Source organism: Limanda limanda, chromosome 21 (assembly GCF_963576545.1).
Source record: "Limanda limanda chromosome 21, fLimLim1.1, whole genome shotgun sequence".
NCBI lineage: Eukaryota > Metazoa > Chordata > Actinopteri > Pleuronectiformes > Pleuronectidae > Limanda > Limanda limanda.
Window position 1 is genome coordinate 5,659,231 of NC_083656.1, and position 20,296 is coordinate 5,679,526.

Genomic DNA, 20,296 nt, shown 5'->3' on the forward strand with positions numbered 1-20,296 from the left:
TTGAGACTAACAGAGCACATGGGTCAGGTTGCTCACTTGTTTCAAGCTAGAGCTGCTGCACCCTGAGAGACGTTTCCTGACTGACCGCGTCAACGCAGAGGAGCAGAATGAGAGACGGGAGGAAAAGCAGGAGGAACAAGAGGCAGGGACAGAGATGGAGAGAGAGTTTCACTGGCACAAGATTATCTTTTATTGAAAAATAATCCCATGTTCCCCCTGTTGGTACTCACACACAAACACCCCCACGGCCTCCCTTCCTCTCACTGAGGATCTCGATAAAGGAGACAAGTCTTTTCGTAGTGAGCTGGCAAGCGGAAAGAGTGGGCCGGGGGGGCGGGCGTGTGCGAGGACGCCTGGGTGATGGAGAAGAGGGAGTGAGTGGATGTTGAGGTGTGAAGGGGCTTGGACGGAGGTAGAGGTCTTGAGAGAAGGGGGACGATTTATTCCTCCTTCTCTTCTCCGTGTGTGATGACGTAGCAGATGTTCTTGTAGTCAACATTGCCGGCCACATCTGGGGGGAAAGCCGCCCACAGGTTGGTCATCTGCAGAGGAGGAATTAAAGATTTACAATCCTGGACAACTGAGGAAAACAACAGAATGTGAACCCCGACGGGGAGAGAAAGACAGAAGAGCTCACCTCCTCAGCGGTGAACCTGTCGCACTGGGTGGTCAGGAGCTCCTCAAGGCTGCAGGGGAAAAACAAGCATGAGCTGTCGTGTCCTAGATTCAAGACGAACAGACGAAGAAGCTGTGAATCAAAGTGAAAAAACAACTCACAATTCCTTCTTGATGGAGCCGGTGGCCTCGGGGTCCAGGACCTTGAAAGCGCTCACGATGACGTCCTCGGGATCAGCACCTACAAGACCAGCCAGCACAATGAGTTGATAAGATAAGAGAAATAAATGTGAAGAAATATCAAAATGCAAATAATAAATACAAAGTAATATTTGCAGTGGGTAGAGAACAAAAAAAAATCGAATCTATATGAACATGGAATCCATTTGGGCAGATCGGAAGATAAACTTGCCCCTTGAAGTTCCAAGTATTTTATAGAATGAGAAAAGGAAAATAAATAAGAAGATCTGCGTTAAATATCTGCGTGGACGCACCCTTCAGCTTCTCTCCGAACATGGTCAGGAAAACGGTGAAGTTGATGGGGCCGCTGGCCTCCTTCACCATGGCCTCCAGCTCCTCATTCTTCACATTCAGTTGGCCCATGGTGGCCAGCACGTCCCTGAGATCGTCCTTGCTGATGATGCCATCTCTGTTCTGGTCGATGATTGTGAAAGCCTGCCAGGGAACAAGTAAGACGACACGTTTGATCTACAGGCTGAGCTCATTAGAAATAAAAACAGACATCCTCACATTTCTAACGAGGTCCTTATCGCTTGTAATAATTATTTCCGTGCGGTAGCCTGCCAACACAAACGTGTAAATGTGGCGCTGTTATCCACTTCTCGGCCAAAGTAACCGGGCGCAGCAGCCAGTGAAACCCAAGACGGCTTTGGAAACCTTTTGGGACTTGGCAGCTGGTCCACCACTTGTCTTTCTAAGGTGTTAAAACGGTCTAGGAATTTGAGACAAGCCCCTTGCGACATTTATGGAGAAGGTATTGATTACAGCTGTCACCCTCCCACCCCCCACCCCCCCACACTCGCTCTTCGCCTCATGACAGAACAACCTGCCCCAAATATTCTTTCACCTTGTGTTGCCTTTAAGGGATCAGCTGACCGACTCCAGCCATTTTGTTCTTTTATTTCTACCTGCATACCAAAGTAAAGCATAAACATTTTGCTCCCCTCTTTCTTCCCTGTGTCGACTCAGCATAAGATCTATAACCTCTATATTTTGCCTTTGTTCTTTGGAACTTGGTTGCGACTCTCCTGCTTTGAATTAATGTCACTGTCCACCAGCTGTTAGGCGGCATTCCAGTGGGGTCACAGAGCGACTGTTTCCAGCCTCCTTGGCAGATTACTGAGCTGCCACACGGGAGAGGTAGCTGCCGTCACCAGAAAAGCTCTGATTGACGGTCCTGTCACGATCAGGTCTACATCTCTATGGTGCTTCCTCCTCGCCTTATCTCTAAGGTCAAATGACAGCGCCACTACATGTCCCTCTTCTCACATAACTAAAATGACCTAAAATCTTACTGCTAGAAAAACATTAGGAGATCAATTGAGGAAGAGGACGTTACCTCCTTGTACTCCTGGATCTGGCTCTGCTCAAACATGGAGAACACATTGGAGGATCCACCCTCTCCCTGCTGCTGCCTCCTCTTGGCCTTCTTGGGTGCCTGGGGAAGGATGAGAAGGAAAATACAATTGAAACAAACAGAACATAAACCAAAAAATACATCCTGGCAATCTCACAGAAAAATAGAAAGATTAATGGAGGCCTGTGTGTTGTCAAAAACCAAAGGATGCACAGGTGCACGTTTAAAATATTTTTACATCCAAATTACTCAAACAAATAAAGAATAGCTCAAAAATAGGTATTCAATTGTTCTGATTCTGCCATAACAATCAAAACATTCTTGGCAGGAGGTGATTTGTATTCCTTGCAGTATTTTAAATCAATTAGTTTAGGGTTAACGACTAAATCAAATCTATGGGGAATAGGATGTTAAGGCAATTATCCCCAAACAGCTCGTTTCAGAGTTTTATCCTGAGCCAAACTTCAGATCAAGCCAGCAGGTTAAAGTAAGACTGGGTCCACATCCTCAGTTTGAGAGGCTCGGCTTAAGAGACGTTTGTGGGATGTTTGTAATCCAGACAGCAAATGCATCAAGTGATGCTTTTCACCTCATCAGATCCTAGATCCCTAGAGAACGTTCTTCCACACTCACCATCTCTCAAGTTTGTTGGGTTGGTGTTGATGGTCAAGAAGAGAAGCCTACGCAAAGACGATGGGACTGACATGTAAGTAATGGACCCTAGGGGCCTTATATACTAGCCCACCGGAGGGCTAACTTTAGCCGCACCATCAGGTTTGGCAGGAAAACAGAGCCGGAGGAAAGTAAGTGAAAGAGGGAGGAGCGAGGAGGTTGCTGGACGGATCGGTTTACCGATGCTCAGAAATAGGCCACTGGAGTCTTGGAATGAGGTGAATTCAATGCCAACAGAGGCCTGACTTTGGTGCCATCTGTGGACTAATATGGCCAAACTGACAGACAGGACATGCTGAGTGACAACTGAAATCCCCCCTCCCCCTCAATACCCTTCTCCTCCTCCTCAGGGGTCTTTGTCGTGGCTATTTTAGTTTTTTATATCCACTGCGAGAGAACAAAACCCAGTGCACGATGGCAGGTTACCGCTGCCGCACCGGGAAAGTTATCCTGCAGTCACCCACACTTTCTATCAATTAACGGACATGATCTCCTCAAGGCGCTGACGTGTAATTGCAGTTAACATATCCTGGAGTCATCGCCTGTCCAGATGATAGGTTTGGTCTGAGGTTTGGTCTCACTATGAAGCGGAGGATTATAAACACTCATGAAACTTGAAATCATTTGGTCCCGCTCCAATAATGACACTCGACTACTACTAGTCATCCAGAAACAAGTGACCTTCCATCAATATGAAACGAAAACAACCTTTTAATACTGACACAAGTGGTGGAAGAACTTTGTTCAATCCATTGTTGATAGTTTACACACAGAAATATATATTTTTTGCATTTTCTACAAGCAGCCTGCTGGTTGTGTATTCAATGTTTTTTATTATTTTGTGCACATGTAGACGTTCCAAACAACTCACAGTTAGAAAACGTTTGTATAAATTAAGCTTAGTATCACGTGACATAATTTAAAAGATCCTTAACTTCCACTTTTAAATGTCTGACTTCTGATTCCCTGAGATTGTGGTGTTTGGACTTAATGAGCAGCTTTCCCACTGCGGACGCACTAATTTTGGGTGCTGCTGCTTCAGGCGCCCAGTATAGTTTCTTTAGAATGGGAGGACACCGGCCCACCCACTTCTCTCCATATATGAGCTAAATAGGCTGCCATCAATCACACCAGCGTACAGCCAAGGTATGTATTGGGACCAGTGATACTGTTCCCTCAGTCGTTCGTACGCCTACTACTTCAAGTCGCAAAATACGACCTCATTTTTCCCAAATGTACAAATGTTTACGTGAGGTTCATCTGATTGAGACGCTTGCAGTGAATCAGTGGGAAGTGAACCCTGTGCACAGAGGGCTGCCTGCCACGTCCAGTATGGGGCTTGAAGGTGAAAAGAGAGCGAGAGACACAGAGGGAGAAAGAGACCAAGCTCAGTCAAAGACCATAAAAACAAGACAGCTGGACAGACTGAAATAGCCACGCTGCCCCCCCGCCGTTCTATTTATCAGCCATTTTGACTCACGGAGAAAATTCAACAGACTTCACCCTTCTTGGCCTGCACTGCCCCCATGCAACTGGTAGCCTTATTTTACCCTAAGTCGGAAAGTCTAATTTAGTCCTGTAGAGTCAAATCAGTCAATTAAGGGATCAATAAGATCTGATTATTGGTAAATATGACCTGGTATCAAACCTCTGTGCTTCTTACGTATTGAGAAACAAGTTATCTTGTCAAGACGGACTTAAAGTAAGGGCTGGACAAAATCAGCCATAACAATACCAAAATTTAATTGTTAGCAAATATCAATAATTATCACAATAAATGCCACTTTATTTTTTATTTTATTTTAGCTTCTGAGTGGTCGTGGTTTTTAACTTTTCTTTATGGGCAGAGAATGAATGAAATCCATAATTGATGAACATCAAAACATTTTACAAATGTTGTTTTTCAATTATGTATTATACCTCCTCACTGTGTTTACACAGTTCATCGTTATTATATATATATATTTGACTTTAATTGTAAAGCTAGTGATAGATATGTATATAAATATACTGCGATAATTATTGATATTTTATTGTCCAGTCCTACTCAAATTATTATTGGCTGTTATGCTATTATGATTAACTTTTAGTAATTGGAGAATATAACCATACAGCCCCTGTTAAAAGGTTTAAGAAGAAAATGTATTTCCATGACAACTTCTCATGTACAATAATGGAAAATGCAGATTAGGAGAGTTTATCCCGGTAAATCAGATAAAGATAAATCAGGTGTTTGTCTCTTTATAAAAACGGTGTGTGTGATTCACGTCACTATCATAAGGGAAAAAAATCAATATGAAGCAGGTCACAGATCATTTATTGACTCTATCACATCGTAAAAAAAACTATATCTTAAAAATATTTTTCATATTTGTAAAACCTATTTACATTGGTCCATTGCAATGTTACCATGGTTACTGGAATTTTAGTTTAGACCCATCGCATTCATCAATTTATCCAAAATCGATCAAGTTCTCTTCCTGAACGTCTTCAGCTCCTTGTCCTTGTTTTGACCAATTAACAATCAGTTCTTTGACTTCTCTTCCAAAATCTTCGTGCAGTTTACTGAATTCCTCCAAGCACAACGCTGACCACTCCCCCATGGGCGCAGCCGGGGCGTTAATCGGCACCACGTTGGCGTTCCTCTTCGGCCAGAGTTTGGGAGATCTCTTACTGGCTGTTTTGGAAGCAATGGTCGGAGCTAGAAGCATCGGACCGGAGCTCAGCCCGGGTACTGCCACCACGGCTGGTGCTGCGAACAAAGGCGGCGTTGTAGGTGGTCTGCTCTGATAGGCTGCTGAGGATCCGGCCTCCGTTGGGCTGAAATTTGGCATCGTGAAAGGGTTTGTTGATTCCCCGGGTAATTCGGCTAAAAGATCTGTGTAAGAAACAGTGGGAAACGATCAAACACCTGAAGTGACATAAATGACTGACTCTCTCTGCCACCAGAGTCCAAATCACATGTTAAACCACTTTTCAGGAAAATTATAAAATGTATTAAATGTACTATATGTAACTTTACATACAAACACCTGTATCATATAACCTTTGAACGACCCTGCAATAAAAAACAGCGTTTGTTAAGTTCATCAGGTTCATGTTCAATGACTCATAAACAAAGAGAGGCTGATTCAACTCTTTTGTGTTATTGTCCCACGCACACACACACACACAATATGACAAAACAGTTAATATTTTACAACCAAATACAACAGAACAACAAACTCTGCATTAAAAACCTCTACAGGGTTGAATTAACAGCTCTAAAACTTGTATTTACAGGAATGTGACATAACGCTGTACCACGGTGTACATGGTATCTGATGTGGTAACCAGTGATGCAACGCCTCCTCCCACAGCTGCTCTCCTCAACACAGACTCCTCTCTTTCACCCACAGGGATAAAGACTCGCGGAGCTTTCTGCCGCTCACCTCTGTACTTGTTCTCCAGGTCCATGACGAGTAGCGCCAGGTAGCTGTGGTTGGCCGACAGCAGGGCTTTGATCCAGCTCTCCTGGCTGGCCTGGTCCTCGGCAGCGAACTTGTACGTCCGCAGGCCCGGCTCGCCCCACACCAGCGAGAAGGCAAACTGCTCCTCGGACTCGCACAGCTGGATGGTGCAGCCCTCCAGCACAATCACTCCGATCAGGTCTCGGTCGGCCGCCCGGTCCTTGTAGAAGAGGAGGTTCCCCTTCAGCACGCACCAGCGCTTCGAATAGGAAGTCTTTATCTCGCCCTGTGTGATATTCGAGTCAGTTACTGACTCATTTACTGACTCATTTACGCAATTTCTTACACAACAGTGCGGGTGAAGTAAGCAGCTAACAGGGAGGTGGAATGTGACACTGCCAGGAACCTACAGAGGCAAACATTTAAAAACAGACATGGAATGGTTGCCTATGCGTAGAGACATTTTGAAAGTCTTCTAAACATTTGTAGTATCCTATGTGTTTATCTGACTGATTAGGGCTGAAGTGTCGTTGAGGCCTGGGAGTTTGAGGGTTCTGCTGGTATTTTAGCTGACTGTGCTTTTCTGGACATGACCTTGAATCTGCTGGAGCCACTCTCCCAGTTTGGGGGGGGGGGGGGGGTCGCAGCCCCTAAAGCTCCCACTCCCACATGGATCACAATGCATTTCACCTTCCACATCTGTTCTAGCTGCTCTTTCAGCCCTTCAATCTTCTCTCGCTCCCTTTTCCTGTCTGCTGGAATCGCCCCATCTATCAATAAGACCAATTTCTATTCTTTGTCCACCACCACTGGGATCTGAAGTCCCACAGGATCTTAGCTCCGGGGGGTACATGTAAATCCCATCGGGACTCGGGCACCCCTAATCCCCACCCGGCACAGATGTACCTGCACACTCTATCCCAGCCACCTGGTTCTGCCTGTCAGTGTCCTCTGTCCCCGCCTGCATCTCACACCCTGTCTCACAGGCATCTTTGCATCTTTGAGGTGGACCCTAGCCTCTATGGATCTTGTGCTTAGGCCCTTTTACCACCACTGGTTGGAGAAGGTACACATGCAATAAAGCTCAAATATAAAACAGACAAAACCAAGTCAGGAGGAGAATTATTTCTGTTTTGGAATATAACGTATTGTGGTATTTGGGTGGGATTTACCTTCTTGAACAGGAAGCCCTCCTTGTCCACAGGTGAGCTGCACGATTCAAAATGCGCCAGAATCTTCCCACCAACCTTCATTTCAACACAGGCTGTTCAACACACAAACAACAACAACAACAACAACACAACTTTATTCAGCTCCTACTCCCTTATGTTTTGTTTCCATTATACTGACGTGTTCAAACAACAACACAACTTTATCCAGCTTTCTACTTCCTCATGTGTTGTTACCATAATACTGACGTGTTCAAACAGCAACAACACAACAACTTCCTCACGTGTTGTTACTATTGTACTGACGTGTTCAGACTCGTACCACAACGTTATTGAACACGTTTAATAAGAAGTCACGCAGAGTTTAAGTGTGTAAGTTGTTTTACTTTCACCGCCATTGACGCGTCGGTACAGTTTGTTTGAGTCGCTCGTTAATTTCACTTCCTGTTTGCAACGTGGCGATTTAACAGTGCAAAGAAGAAGAGGAGGAGGAGGAAGATAAAGAGGAGGAAGATAAAGAGGAGGATAAGACACAGTTTGTGGTTCAGGGATCAGACACGTGTGGGGTTCACTCACCTTCCTGAAGTGTGGAAATGAGTTTCAGTTTCCTCTGAGTGTGTCTGTGCGTGTGTGTGTGTGTCCCAATCACTTCCTGGTAGGGAAAGGTGAGGTGACGTCACCACCACGTCACAACAACAACAATGTGCACTAAACTTTAAGGATATAGAATTATGTATTATAACATTTTAAATCATATACACTGTGCAAATCGAATCTTACCACAGACTCTTTCCTGTGCATAAGTACTTGAATATATATACTCATAAATATCAATACTCATTTGCACCCTTATTTAATTTGCATTGTTTTTGAGTTTCTATTGTTTTTATTTCATTGTATTTATTTGCTGCTTCTGCTCAGTTTTTAGATTCTATAGTGTTTCTCTTTCATTGCTGCTCACGGCTCCTCACTGCTTGGTTTCATTCCCTCTTATGTACCTCATGTTTTGGAATGACAACACATTTTTGTAAACGCTATTACACATTTTAAACATGATATTTAGGGTTAATTTTTGTACATTGATGTTATTGTAATCTGTCAAGAGGAATTAAGTCTACACACACATACATATGTCTTGTACTTGTAATGTAACTTAATACAAGGATCTGTGGTTCCTCAGATGTAACTTGATGATGATGTGCACTCTCTGGCTGGGATTGAGTGTGAGTGTGTGTGTGTGTGTGTGTGTGTGTGTGTGTGAACTCCATTGCGGTCAGTGTTGCATGTTGTTTCCTCCCTGACATCTGTTTTAAAGTCATGTAAGTGCAGGTGATAAGTTCTCACACATTCTATCTGTGTAACATGACTCAACACAAACCAGTAATGAGGAACAGGACAACACACCTTCAGGACATTATTCCTATTTAATGAATTCATCCACAAGACAATGTTTGTTTAAAGAGTCCCCCACTGACCAGTTTATCATTTATTTAGCTGTGCAAGGTTCATTTCTTTTTATCCTAAATAACTAAATTAATCTGCAATAAATATATCCAGCAAACCACAAGATTCGGTTATTCAGGGGAAATTCTCATTATTATTATGACAATCATGCTGTTGAGAAGTATTTCAAATATTCAGTGTTAATCATTCACATTATGCTTTTGTTTATGCATTTATATATGTTAAAATAATTACACTGTGCCTTGGTATCACTGCATTTCCAGCTGTAAATTATTAGCCTCTTTGGTCTTGTTACATCATAATAGACTTTTTACACAGCAGGGAAAGTGAAACTAATTTCCTTCACTCCCAATAAGTGGAAACTGCTTACCTGAACAGTATGCATGTATTTTTAGTGTCATCAGTTATACCTGTGATTTTCATGTTAGGATATGTCAAAAAGTCAGTTGTGATAAAATCATATAAAAGAACACAAGAGACTAGAATCCCAAACAGCAAGCGACTCCTTGGAACAATCAACCGATGAGTTACAGGAAAGTAACATTTCCACAAAGTCCGTAGCTTTAATTATTTAAATATATTTAAAACTTTACTTTTTCCACACACCAAAAAGTATCCGCTCACAATCCAAGTGCACTGTTTTTTAATGTCTCACTCTGAGTCTTGTTTCATAATCACAACTGCTGCTCGCTCCACGTCTGCTGGATCTGCAGTCTCTCTCCGATGTGGACCTTCTGGTGTCTCTTCAGATTCTCCCCTCGACTGAAGCTCTTCCCACACTGGTTGCAGTAGTACGGTTTCTCCCCCGTGTGGACGCGCTTGTGTTTCTTCAGGTCTCCTGCCTGACTGAAGCGCCTCCCGCACTGTACGCAGCCGTACGGCTTTTCCCCCGTATGACAGCGCTGGTGGATTCGCAAGTTCCCCACCCTGGTGAACGTCTTCCCACAGACAACGCACAGGTGTGAGTCATCTTCCGTGAAGTCCTCCCTCTTGATTCTCCTCACGTCGAACAAAGTCCTGTTGGGTTTTGCAAATCCGTGCCTCCTCTGTATGTGCTTTGAGTGGGCGAGGACGAGTTCGTAAGGGTCAGGGCCGACTTGTGGCGGGGGGGCCTCAGCAGGGTTATGACGGGAAGAGTTGCAGCTTAAGTCCACGCATCTGGGATATTGCTCTGGAAGAGGTAGAGGTTCTGATGTGCTGCAGTTTGTCAGCTCTGCTTCTATATTGACGGCAGGCAGGTTTACCTCAAGTGGACAGATGGAGGGAGGATTGTGTAAATGGTGAGATGAGACAGAGGTGATTTCTCTGTTAGCCCTGTGTGATGGATGGACAGTCATTGCCTCCTCAGTTGTGTACATCCCTTCCTCGGTTATGTGCATCTCCTCCTCAGGTTGTGCTTTGCAATACTCAATCGATGTTTGTGCTAAGCTGCATTCAGCCGGTGAGTCAGTATTATTGTGGCTTTCACGTTCTCTGTTTTCCTGCTTCACGTCATGCTCAGGTGTGTGGCTGCTCATCGGCTGTTGCTCAGTGTGTGTGACGCCTGAGTTGTGTCTCTGAGTGACATTGGAGTCCTGCTTGTGAGTCTTTGTGTCTTGTTTTTCTTCAGACAACGCTCCACTGTCAGGCTGAGCAGCTGAGAAATGAATCACACAAATCAAGGAATGTTTAATAACTTATAGACACAGTGGAGCCAAAATGGAACTGATGCATTATCTGTCATCACGACTACACTCACGTGCACTCTCTCTTGTTATTTTGTCCTGAAGCTCCAGCAGGCGTCTCTTCAGACTCTTGTTCTCCCTCTGCGTCCGGGCAGTTTTCTCCTGGTACTCCGACACCGTCTCCTTCACCACCTCCAGAACCTCCTGCACCGCTTCAGACAGCAGCTTGGCCACGCGAGCATTCAGACGCTCAAGTTTAGACATCCTGAAATCCAACAGCACTCAGGGTGAGAAATTACTGTTTGCTGAGGCAGCTATTAGTGTGGAAGTGTTGAAGACTGTTCAGCCTGGCTTCAGATTAATTAAGTTTTTACCCCCTTTTATTGAGCCTTTCTTCTATTTATTGCTTTTATTGTTATTATAGCTTTGTAAATTTAGTTTATAGTATTTTATCATCAGCATTTATATGTGTTTTGCCTGTTCTTCACTCTGCAATAACCTGTATGAAAGGTGCTGTACTAATAAAGTTTGATTGATTAATTGATTGATTGATGACTGTGGACCAGTAATGCATCAAGTCTCTGGACAGGGTTGACAAATATTGTTTTGTTGTATGATGTAAAAGAGAAAAGATGGTTGATAAGATACACATCCATGCGTCCAACCTTATTTTATAAGCTATGAACCTCCACTATAAAGATGACAAGTTGAATAAGCATTAAAAATACCCGAAAATCTACCAAAACCTACAGAACCACACAATATCAATCAATCAAGTGTCCTGATTTGGAAATTAAATTTACAAACATGCCATGTTAGCTTAGCTTTACAGTTATTACTTATATTATTAAAATATGAAATATCTATTTATAAGCAATGTGGCTGCAAATCAGATTGTTAGATTTAGATATGGTTAGATTTAGCATTTCCACAGAAAGGTAATGTGTACTTGATATCTAATGATAGTTGGGTTTAAGTCGTGCAGTTAAACCAGTCTAACCAGTGTGTTCCCTGTATGAAGACAGAAGAGCTTCATTTATATGTGTTTTGTCTGTTCTTCACTAATCTGACAGTTGTGAAACACTTTGAACTGCAATAACCTGTATGTAAGGTGCTGTACTAATAAAGTTTGATTGATTAATTGATTGATTGATGACTGTGGACCAGTAATGCATCAAGTCTCTGGACAGGGTTGACAAATATTGTTTTGTTGTATGATGTAAAAGAGAAAAGATGGTTAAAAAGATACACGTCCATGCGTCCAACCTTGTTTTATAAGCTATGAACCTCCACTATGAAGATGACAAGTTGAATAAACATTAAAAATACTCAAAAATCTACCAAAACCTACAGAACTACACAATATCAATCAATCAAGTGTCCTGATTTGGAAATTAAATTTACAAACCTCCCATGTTAGCTTAGCTTTACAGTTATTACTTATATTATTAATATATGAAATATCTATTTATAAGCAATGTGGCTGCAAATCAGATTGTTAGATTTAGATTTGGTTAGATTTAGCATTTCCACAGAAAGGTAAAGTTCATGTTTACTTGATATCTAATGATAGTTGAGTTTAATTCCTGCAGTTAAACCAGTGTAACCAGTGTGTGTTCCCTGTGTGAAGACAGAAGTGCTTCAGTACCTGGAAGCTGGTTCTGAACTCTTCTCAGTTTGACACGTTAGCATCAGGAGCTAACTCAGGAGCTAACTCCGGATTTTCCTTTTCTCTCTGAACATCGCAGAGCTTCAACATCACGTCGCTCGATCTCCGTCAGCAACACGTTCACTTTCCACCAAAAACGCGTCATTATTCACGAATTAATCCCAGAAATGGATCAAACATATGAAAACGCAACATAGGATCATAACAAATACGCAACACCAGGAAGCGGAAATGGATTCTCTTGCTTTTCACAATAAAAATCATGGCTTTAATGCTTTTTTAAATTTGAAGTCAACATTTCTGTTTAATACTGATGCTCCGACTTGGTTCATTTGACAACAGAAACAGAGTTATAACGATAATAACCTCATATTAAATTGTGTTCTAAAATTACATAAGGCAAATGATACAATACATATCAAATCAAGTAAATATATAATAAAAGTTTTAGTAAATAAAATATCTAAAACACAGTGTTGTACATTGAAGGTCAAACTCTGCAAAAGAAATATTAAAGAAATAGGAAAAGGTCTCTTAACCTAAATTAACTACTTATTATCATGTCATTAAACACAGTTCCATAAAACAATCCCTGGATCTTCCACCTAATTTGTATTTGCATCCAAATTTAATGGCTTCTCCCATCCTACTACAAAGTTCAGTGGATATCAGTTTAGAAGTTTTTGTGTACAATTAAACCAACAAACAAATACAAAGTGCAGTAGCTCCAGTGTTTGCTTGTAGAGAAGCCGGCATTATTCAGTTTATTCACTTTCTACAGTAGATTAAAACGTAAATAAAACATCAGGATATCACAGCAGAAGGACGTGGCTCAGTAGCTTTGTAGAAACACAGCACCCTCACAGGTGCGTTTGTTGGTGTTTCTTCAGGTTACTCGAGTGGCTGAATCTTTTGCCGCAGTGGCTGCAGCCGAACGGCTTCTCTCCCGTGTGGTAGCGTAGATGCACCGTCAGGTAGCCCGACTGACTGAAGCTCTTCCCACACACCGAGCAGCAGTACGGCTTCTCCCCTGTGTGCACCCTGCTGTGTTTCTTGTAGTCGCCCGCGTGGCCGAAGGTGCGACCGCACAACGAGCAGCAGTAGTTTTTTCTGACGTTTCTCTGGAAGGATACCGAGTCCGAAGAGCCAGAGTCTGCACCAACAATGTTTGTGTGACTGTATATTGGAGATTGAGGCTCTTGGCCCCGACTGAAGATGAACCCCGACACGTTGTAGAGTCCTGAACTGGGTTGAGGGGGTTCAAATCGGTGTAAGAGTGTCGAGCTGGTCGCGGGATCATCATAGACATGATGAATGTGTGTGTGCAGGGTCTCCTCATCCAACATGGGCTCCTCTTTCATTTGATTTGATGTAAGGGACAAAACAGAGACATTTTCCTCGATTGTAATTGTAGCAGTGGGTTCTACAGGATTTGTAGTTGGTGATGATAACCTGTCATCAGTCTCAATTTTGAGAGTTCTGGGATTGCTCAAGTTATCATCATGCAAATGTGATTCTGTCATAGCTTCAGGGGAGAGGCACGGAGTAGTGAGGGATGCTTCACAGTCAGTGTCTGCAAATGAATCTGAAACATCCTTATAAGCAGGTTCAGCATCATCGACCAGCTCCTGATTCTCTCTCTGTTCCACCTCGGCCTGCTGGGTTGTGGTGGGAATTTGCGGCACAGTCCCTGCAAAACAACAAAGGCCATGAAGAGACAAAATTAATGATCAGCTTCCACATGTCTGGACGCCAGTGCTGAGCTGTGGTCTCTTACCACCGCTCTCCAGGTCGATTTTGTGTTGGAGCTCCTGCAGCCTCTTCCTCAAACTCTGGTTCTCCCTCTGGGTCCGGGCTGTTTTCTCCTGGTACTCCCACACCGTCTCTCTGACCACCTCCAGAACCTCCTGCACCGCGCTGCACAGCAGCTTCTCCACTCGCACATTCAGACGCTCAATTTTGGACATAGCTATGAACGGAAGAAAAATATGGAAACACTATTAAGAACAAGATAAGATAACATAAGGGGAAATCAGGGTAAGAGGTAAAAGCAATTAATCACATGTGGTGATAGAGCGTGGTGAAATGTTGTGATATAATATTATACAGTAAACAGTCCAGCAATATGGGTCAGCTCCAGGTTAATAATACATATATAGAGAAAATATACTATCACCAAAGTACTAATAGTAATCCTACAACCCTACAACAATACAAAATAAGAAGTGACATATAAATACGCCTTAAATTTGCCATCATGCTTCTATCTGATCATCTTTCTCAGTTCAGTCAAATGTAAACACAACAAAAATCAGGATTTACACACAATCTTATAACAACATTTATGAGAACTCCAGATATTTAAACACCAATATTACAGATGCATAATGATTCGTAAAATGTAAAACCAACCTCACACCCAGTTCAGTCTGTGGTTGAATCCTCTTTATTTTCAGTCTGTGGTTGAATCCTGGTGTTTAACACTGCAGCGTCTTCAGTGTGAATCCCAGCTCGTTTGACCCGGATGTGAAACATTCATGTATTTAAAATATTCACATTAAAGCAGTTACTCGTGCTGAAGCTGCAGAATCCTCCAGACGAATCAGATCGATGAGTGAAAACTATTTTAAAATAACACATGCAGCGAAAGAGTGTGAAATACCGTTCTGATCTTCTTCCTGGGTCTTTAAAAAGGGTTGAAATGTTGTAGTGGTGCGTTGCTGCCATCTACTGGTCAAGAGGCCAACAAAAATACATCAAGAACATATGAACTCCTTAAAAATATATTTAAATCCAAATTTTAGAATGTGTAATTTGCTTTTTAAAAGGATGATTAACAGACGTATTTTTAATAGCTACAAGTGTACAAATTTGTTTGTTTTCCATTGTTAATTCAATAATAGAAGCATATTATATAAACACAAATATAAGCATTTGCTTATGAATGAACCTTCTCAGTTACTAATTTAAAAAAAGTATATACATTACTTACACGTTGATATTGTTTATACTTATTCTACAATGTTTGACTAGGAAATTTGATCGAATGACTCCTACATTATCACTTGTCATCTTCAAGTCACATCAACTTGAATAAGAGATTATGTATTTTAAGTCACTTACAATAAGAAAAAAAACACATCACACAAGTTGAGATTTTGCTTGTTCGCCTTGTTTTATTTCCCTTTGCAGCCCTTGAGATACACGACTCAGAGCACATCAAGCTAAAGATAACTTATTCAACAATAAACCAGGACTCAAGTAACAGATTGCATTTACCCAAACATAAAAAGTGCTTTAAAGGTTTGATTACATGTTCAACGCTCGTCCCTAAAAATGTTTTCTCCATCTTTTCAAATACACGTTAAAAGAAGCTGTTGTAAGACTGTGACAATATGGCAGAGAAAACAGTTCATACGAGCTGATTGGTGAACGTAGTACATTCAAACATCAGGTGGCTTTTAACCTGACACCCGGCAGGCGAGCTGGCAGTCTCACTGCTTTTCCTCGACAGTCGTTTCCTCGAACAGACTGAGCAGGTTCTTTGGTTCAAAGCTGGGTCGCGGTACAACCTCCTCCGCTCGCACTGAGTCAGGGCCGCGCCGCTGGGACGACTTGGCGGATGACGAATGGCGGCTGTGCGCTGACATCTCATTCACGCCGTCTGTGTGAAGCTCTGTGTGTATGGGGATGGCACTTGGGGTCAGAGTGCGACAGGAACCATTTGAGTGGATGCTGGAGGGGGTCTGCGCCAAGTTAAAGGACCAGTCACCCCTATTTGAGAGAGTGGGTGTGCTGGGAGGACTGTGATGACTGTGTGTCGGTGAAACTGGGAGAGGAGTGGATGTGCTTTCCACAGACATTCTGGATCTGACCCTAAAGGAGCAGATACAAAAGAAATAATATAAGTGGACTGTTAGGTGTTTCTACAAGTAAGACATTTCTAAAATACTACAGTAGGCAACAACTTGTCAACACAATGATTCTCTACCTCTGGGAGAAGGTGGGGGAAACCTCTGGGTTGGTGTGATCCAACAGAAACACTGCGTCCCCTGGGCTGCCTGGCTCAGCATGCATGGCGCTGAGGGACAGGGACAAACTTCTGTCCCAGCTGTCCTTAGGAGGGGTGCAGGGAGCTGGTTTGGTCCAACGAGGAAGAAAGGACCAGTGAAGGGAGGACAGGAGTCTGCATCCAAAGCAGAACACCAACTGTGGGGGGGGGGGAAAGACAAGAAAATATTATTAAAAAGGGCTGAAAGACACATTTTCTGCTTCAGGTCCATAATTTGTTTCATGTAAGAATAGTTACATTTTTTGAGCTCATTTGTTTTTGCAGAAAGCCGTGTTATATTTATGAATATAACTTGTTAGAGGCTGTTGATCATGGACTATGCCAGGTGAGTCCATCTTTGTAAAGCCACATGATAAAAAGGTTTGATTATATTATTCAAACTCAAAAAGTTTAGGTTTGAAAAGTTTGACATTACCTGGCAGAGGCTGGTCAGAGTCAACCAAGTCTCTGTGAGCACGAGATAGATGCGCCTCTTCCACCTGTGCTTCCTGACAGAGGGAAGAGCCAGCAGCTCGTCGACTGTTGGTCTCTGAGAAGGTTCTGGGACCAGCATCATCTTCAATACTGTCTGCAGCTCAGTCGACAGGCCTGCAGACACAGGACGACAAGGATAAAAAGTCATCAAGATAAATAAAACGGGACAATTCACGAGGACTTAAAAGAAAAGTAGAACCTACTGCTGGTAAACTCTGAGGGGAGGCAGCCTTGTCTGAGCTGCTGCCAGCCCTCGCCCCCATTTGGAACTTCCATATTACAGGCAAGCTCCAGAATAGACACGCCCAAGCTAAAGGAAAGAGGCAATATTCAGGCACAAATTTAAATCAAATCAGTTAGGAGAGTTTTAGAATTACACTTAATCTTTCCTTTTTGGCTTTTTGTACCTGAAAACATCCGCAGCAGGTCCATATTTCCCAAGGAGGAGCTCACGGGCCATGTAGCGGGGGTCCCCCTCCTGAGCATCGTCTTTCACTTTCCCCTCCACAGACTCGGAGCTCTTGTGTTGGAGCTCGAGCAGCAGCCCGAAGTCTCCCAGCTTCAGACGTCCAGAGTCGGTGATGAGGACGTTGGCCGGCTTGAGGTCCAGATGAACGAAACCATGAGAGTGCAAGTGCTGCAGCGCTGAGAGGAGGTCGCACAGGTAGGCCCAGGCTGCAGGCTCATCTGGATTGAAGAGATTTAAACGACAGACATGTCAGTAGTAGTCTAAAATCTGAAATTGAACTGGGGTAAAAAGCACAGCACGTTATGCATCTCGTTATTGTCCTTTTCAGACAGACCTGGGCCGGGAGGCTGGTTCTCAGCATGGAGCAGCAAGCTGGTGCTACACAGCTCGGTCTGGATGTACAGTCGACCATACTCCTCCCAGGCTGCCACAAATTTCAGGATGTGGGGGTGAGGACGCAGACGCTCATGGTTCCTCGCTTCCCTCACACTCAGGTTCCTCTCACTGTTTCCCCTGAAGCGATGAGCCGAGCGCTTCACTGCGTACTGCCGACCATCCTCTCTACTTAGAACCTAAAGAAAAATTCAGAAAAAGCTGAGGTTTCTCCTCTAGTCTGGGATCTCAACATCATGTTCAGAGACAAAATACAGTCTCCCAGATAAACAGTAGTATTTTGAAATTGAAAACCTTAAAATGCCGAATTCAACTTCCACAGCTGTTGTCTTGCTCACCTTGTAGACCTCTCCAAAGGATCCTCTTCCCAGGAGACCCAGATTAGTGAAGCACTGACTAAAATAGGACTGCTGTTTGCTGGGATCATACACAGACTTTGTACTGGGAGATTGACTAAGGGAACGGGACAGGGGCGTCCAGGGGGATGGATGCTGGGGGAACACCCTGCTCAACGGGGGGCATCCCTTGGACGGTGGCAGGGGAGGCAAAGAATGTGAGACCCGGGCGGGGGACGAGAAGGACAAGTGGGACAAGGGGACATGTCGCTTCTTGAGGGAGAAGGACTGCTCTGCATGGGAGAAGTGGGTCGGGAGAGGGAGAGGAACCCTGGACGCCGTGGTCTCCATCGCCACTGACATTGTGTCGGTTCTTTTTCAGTTCCTCTCTCTGAAGATGGCGTGCTGCAACAGACCAAAAAAAGAGATAATGGTTTTGATTGACAGTTGAGAAAGTACCACTGCGATTTTTGCGAAGCTCGTCCAACGCACTTTTTTGAATAGACGTACACGACGTAGGACATGACACATAACCCATTGACCTCGGATTTATGAAATCTTTTGCAGTGTGTTGTTCTCCGAGTTTAAAACCCAAACCTTCACTCAGGAGCCAAAAGTTGCTTTTTAACTTACAAAGTGATATTATAGAGATAATTATCGATATCAACTGGTATGGACATTTTTATCCTGACACATGTTTTGGACTTATCGCTCTGTCCTTTATGCCACCAAACAGAATCAAAGACTTACTACTACTTGACACATGGGATGAAAATCTGCAAATTGAGGATCAAAATCTGTCCAGACTTTGTATAAATCTGTATTTATTTTAGGCTTCTATACTAAGTAAGTAAATAAGTAAGTCAGTAAGTAATTAAGTAAGTAAGTAAGTATGCAAGTAAGTAAATAAGTAAGTAAGTAATTAAGTGAGTAAGTAAGTAAGTAAATAAGTAAGTAAGTAAGTAAGTAAGTAAGTATGCAAGTAAGTAAATAAGTAAATAAGTAAGTAAGTAAGTAAGTAAGTAAGTAAGTAAGTAAGTAAGTAAATCAAAGACTTACTACTACTTGACACATGGGATGAAAATCTGCAAATTGAGGATCAAAATCTGTCCAGACTTTGTATAAATCTGTATTTATTTTTGGCTTTTATACTAAGGAAGTAAATAAGTAAGTAAGTAATTAAGTAAGTAGGTAAGTAAGTAAGTAAGTAAATAAGTAAGTAAGTAATTAAGTAAGTAGGTAAGTAAGTAAGTAAGTAAGTAAATAAGTAAATAAGTAAGTAAGTAATCGAGTGAGTAAGTAAGTATGTAAGTAAGTATGCAAGTAAGTAAGTAAGTAAATAAGTAAGTAAGTAAACAAGTAAATAAGTAAGTAAGTAAGTAAATAAGTAAGTAAACAAGTAAATAAGTAAGTAAGTAAGTAAATAAGTAGGTAAGTAAATAAGTAAGTAAGTAAGTAAATAATTAAATAAGTAAGTAAGTAAATAAGTAAATAAGTAAGTAAGTAAGTAAATAAGTAAGTAAGTAAGTAGGTAAATAAGTAAATAAGTAAGTAAGTAAGTAAGTAAGTAAGTAAGTAAGTATTTATATATATATCTACCTATGAAGGTCTTAATACTGTCATACTTATAGAGACATCCACCCTGGTCCTGTAGTAATTCTCTCTGAGTTTAAGTAAATAAAGAGCAGGTTTCGCTCGGACGTCCTGTTTGACAGGTTCCGGACCTGAAACCAGGGTTCAGGACCTGAAACCAGGGTTCAGGACCTGGAACCAGGATCCAGATGTTGTGATGCTCAGGTGCAGAACATCAGGTCCCAGCTGTGCGCGTCACGAGCCAAACCTGAATGTAACGTAACGTGAATCACACACACACAACATGACAACGTGACAACCTCCGTGTTAACCTTTGAAGTGGACTCCTCTGAAGCTGCTGAATTAGCTTCGCGCTAACAAACACACAAGTCACCCTCAAGACCCACGTCACCTCAGATGTTAGCTATCTGTCACCGACAACATCTCCACGTTAGCTCACAGACAGCTCACGTACCGCAACTGACGGCTTCATCAACACCATCCCACCGACATGGCTCCAGTCACAAGCACCGACGGTCTGCACCACATTGAGACGAGCTGGGTTCGAGTCCAGCTGCTCCTGCTCGTCCTGCTGCCTCGGAACGAACCTGGCGCCAAATCCTGCGCACGTCCACGCAGCGCCTGCGTAGCGGTGCTTCGTGAATACCAGCTTCTTATCTGA

General features: G+C 42.8%; 5 protein-coding genes across 5 annotated transcripts; all 5 read right to left on the reverse strand.

Annotated features, from left to right (window-relative positions):
• Positions 1-440: 440 nt before the first annotated feature.
• On the reverse strand, positions 441-2,296 carry mylpfb (myosin light chain, phosphorylatable, fast skeletal muscle b). The gene is made up of 5 exons (XM_061094924.1): positions 2,195-2,296; positions 1,110-1,290; positions 778-856; positions 638-686; positions 441-542 (listed from the first exon to the last, which is right to left on the reverse strand). Exons 1-5 carry the CDS (start codon positions 2,228-2,230, stop codon positions 441-443), a joined length of 447 nt encoding a protein of 148 aa, XP_060950907.1. The 5' UTR covers positions 2,231-2,296.
• A 2,888-nt stretch (positions 2,297-5,184) lies between these two features.
• LOC133027766 (sesquipedalian-1-like) lies at positions 5,185-8,147 on the reverse strand. Its single transcript, XM_061094882.1, has 4 exons — positions 8,079-8,147; positions 7,506-7,597; positions 6,316-6,619; positions 5,185-5,762 (listed from the first exon to the last, which is right to left on the reverse strand). Exons 2-4 carry the CDS (start codon positions 7,584-7,586, stop codon positions 5,338-5,340), a joined length of 810 nt encoding a protein of 269 aa, XP_060950865.1. The 5' UTR covers positions 7,587-7,597; positions 8,079-8,147; the 3' UTR covers positions 5,185-5,337.
• A 760-nt stretch (positions 8,148-8,907) lies between these two features.
• Positions 8,908-12,513, reverse strand: LOC133027684 (zinc finger protein 596-like). Its single transcript, XM_061094758.1, has 3 exons — positions 12,279-12,513; positions 10,705-10,895; positions 8,908-10,602 (listed from the first exon to the last, which is right to left on the reverse strand). The coding sequence occupies exons 1-3, from the start codon at positions 12,320-12,322 to the stop codon at positions 9,641-9,643; spliced, it is 1,197 nt and encodes a 398-aa protein (XP_060950741.1). The 5' UTR covers positions 12,323-12,513; the 3' UTR covers positions 8,908-9,640.
• A 245-nt stretch (positions 12,514-12,758) lies between these two features.
• LOC133027685 (zinc finger protein 287-like) lies at positions 12,759-14,903 on the reverse strand. The gene is made up of 3 exons (XM_061094759.1): positions 14,712-14,903; positions 14,077-14,268; positions 12,759-13,989 (listed from the first exon to the last, which is right to left on the reverse strand). The coding sequence occupies exons 2-3, from the start codon at positions 14,264-14,266 to the stop codon at positions 13,160-13,162; spliced, it is 1,020 nt and encodes a 339-aa protein (XP_060950742.1). The 5' UTR covers positions 14,267-14,268; positions 14,712-14,903; the 3' UTR covers positions 12,759-13,159.
• Positions 14,904-15,449: 546 nt separating this feature from the next.
• Positions 15,450-20,216, reverse strand: pkmyt1 (protein kinase, membrane associated tyrosine/threonine 1). Its single transcript, XM_061095013.1, has 8 exons — positions 20,090-20,216; positions 18,046-18,447; positions 17,649-17,886; positions 17,253-17,532; positions 17,049-17,155; positions 16,787-16,959; positions 16,291-16,508; positions 15,450-16,175 (listed from the first exon to the last, which is right to left on the reverse strand). Exons 2-8 carry the CDS (start codon positions 18,403-18,405, stop codon positions 15,794-15,796), a joined length of 1,758 nt encoding a protein of 585 aa, XP_060950996.1. The 5' UTR covers positions 18,406-18,447; positions 20,090-20,216; the 3' UTR covers positions 15,450-15,793.
• Positions 20,217-20,296: the final 80 nt, after the last annotated feature.

What these genes read in the sequence shown, in the direction of transcription:
- mylpfb (XM_061094924.1), bottom strand. Translation starts at nt 2,230, where the DNA reads ATGTTTGAGCAGAGCCAGATCCAGGAGTACAAGGAG. An exon ending in GGCTCCATCAAGAAGGAATT is followed by an intron (nt 687 to 777) that starts GTGAGTTGTTTT and finishes TTTCCCCTGCAG; the next exon opens with CCTTGAGGAGCTCCTGACCA. An exon ending in ACAGGTTCACCGCTGAGGAG is followed by an intron (nt 543 to 637) that starts GTGAGCTCTTCT and finishes CCTCCTCTGCAG; the next exon opens with ATGACCAACCTGTGGGCGGC.
- LOC133027766 (XM_061094882.1), bottom strand. Translation starts at nt 7,586, where the DNA reads ATGAAGGTTGGTGGGAAGATTCTGGCGCATTTTGAATCGTGCAGCTCA. An exon ending in AGGGCTTCCTGTTCAAGAAG is followed by an intron (nt 6,620 to 7,505) that starts GTAAATCCCACC and finishes AATATCACACAG; the next exon opens with GGCGAGATAAAGACTTCCTA. An exon ending in CCTGGAGAACAAGTACAGAG is followed by an intron (nt 5,763 to 6,315) that starts GTGAGCGGCAGA and finishes TTTCTTACACAG; the next exon opens with ATCTTTTAGCCGAATTACCC.
- LOC133027684 (XM_061094758.1), bottom strand. Translation starts at nt 12,322, where the DNA reads ATGCTAACGTGTCAAACTGAGAAGAGTTCAGAACCAGCTTCCAG. An exon ending in AGTTCAGAACCAGCTTCCAG is followed by an intron (nt 10,896 to 12,278) that starts GTACTGAAGCAC and finishes GTTGGATTTCAG; the next exon opens with GATGTCTAAACTTGAGCGTC. An exon ending in AATAACAAGAGAGAGTGCAC is followed by an intron (nt 10,603 to 10,704) that starts GTGAGTGTAGTC and finishes TTCATTTCTCAG; the next exon opens with CTGCTCAGCCTGACAGTGGA.
- LOC133027685 (XM_061094759.1), bottom strand. Translation starts at nt 14,266, where the DNA reads ATGTCCAAAATTGAGCGTCTGAATGTGCGAGTGGAGAAGCTGCTGTGC. An exon ending in AATCGACCTGGAGAGCGGTG is followed by an intron (nt 13,990 to 14,076) that starts GTAAGAGACCAC and finishes GTTGTTTTGCAG; the next exon opens with GGACTGTGCCGCAAATTCCC.
- pkmyt1 (XM_061095013.1), bottom strand. Translation starts at nt 18,405, where the DNA reads ATGTCAGTGGCGATGGAGACCACGGCGTCCAGGGTTCCTCTCCCTCTC. An exon ending in CTCTGACCAGCCTCTGCCAG is followed by an intron (nt 16,509 to 16,786) that starts GTAATGTCAAAC and finishes CCCCCCCCACAG; the next exon opens with TTGGTGTTCTGCTTTGGATG. An exon ending in TCCCCCACCTTCTCCCAGAG is followed by an intron (nt 16,176 to 16,290) that starts GTAGAGAATCAT and finishes CTGCTCCTTTAG; the next exon opens with GGTCAGATCCAGAATGTCTG.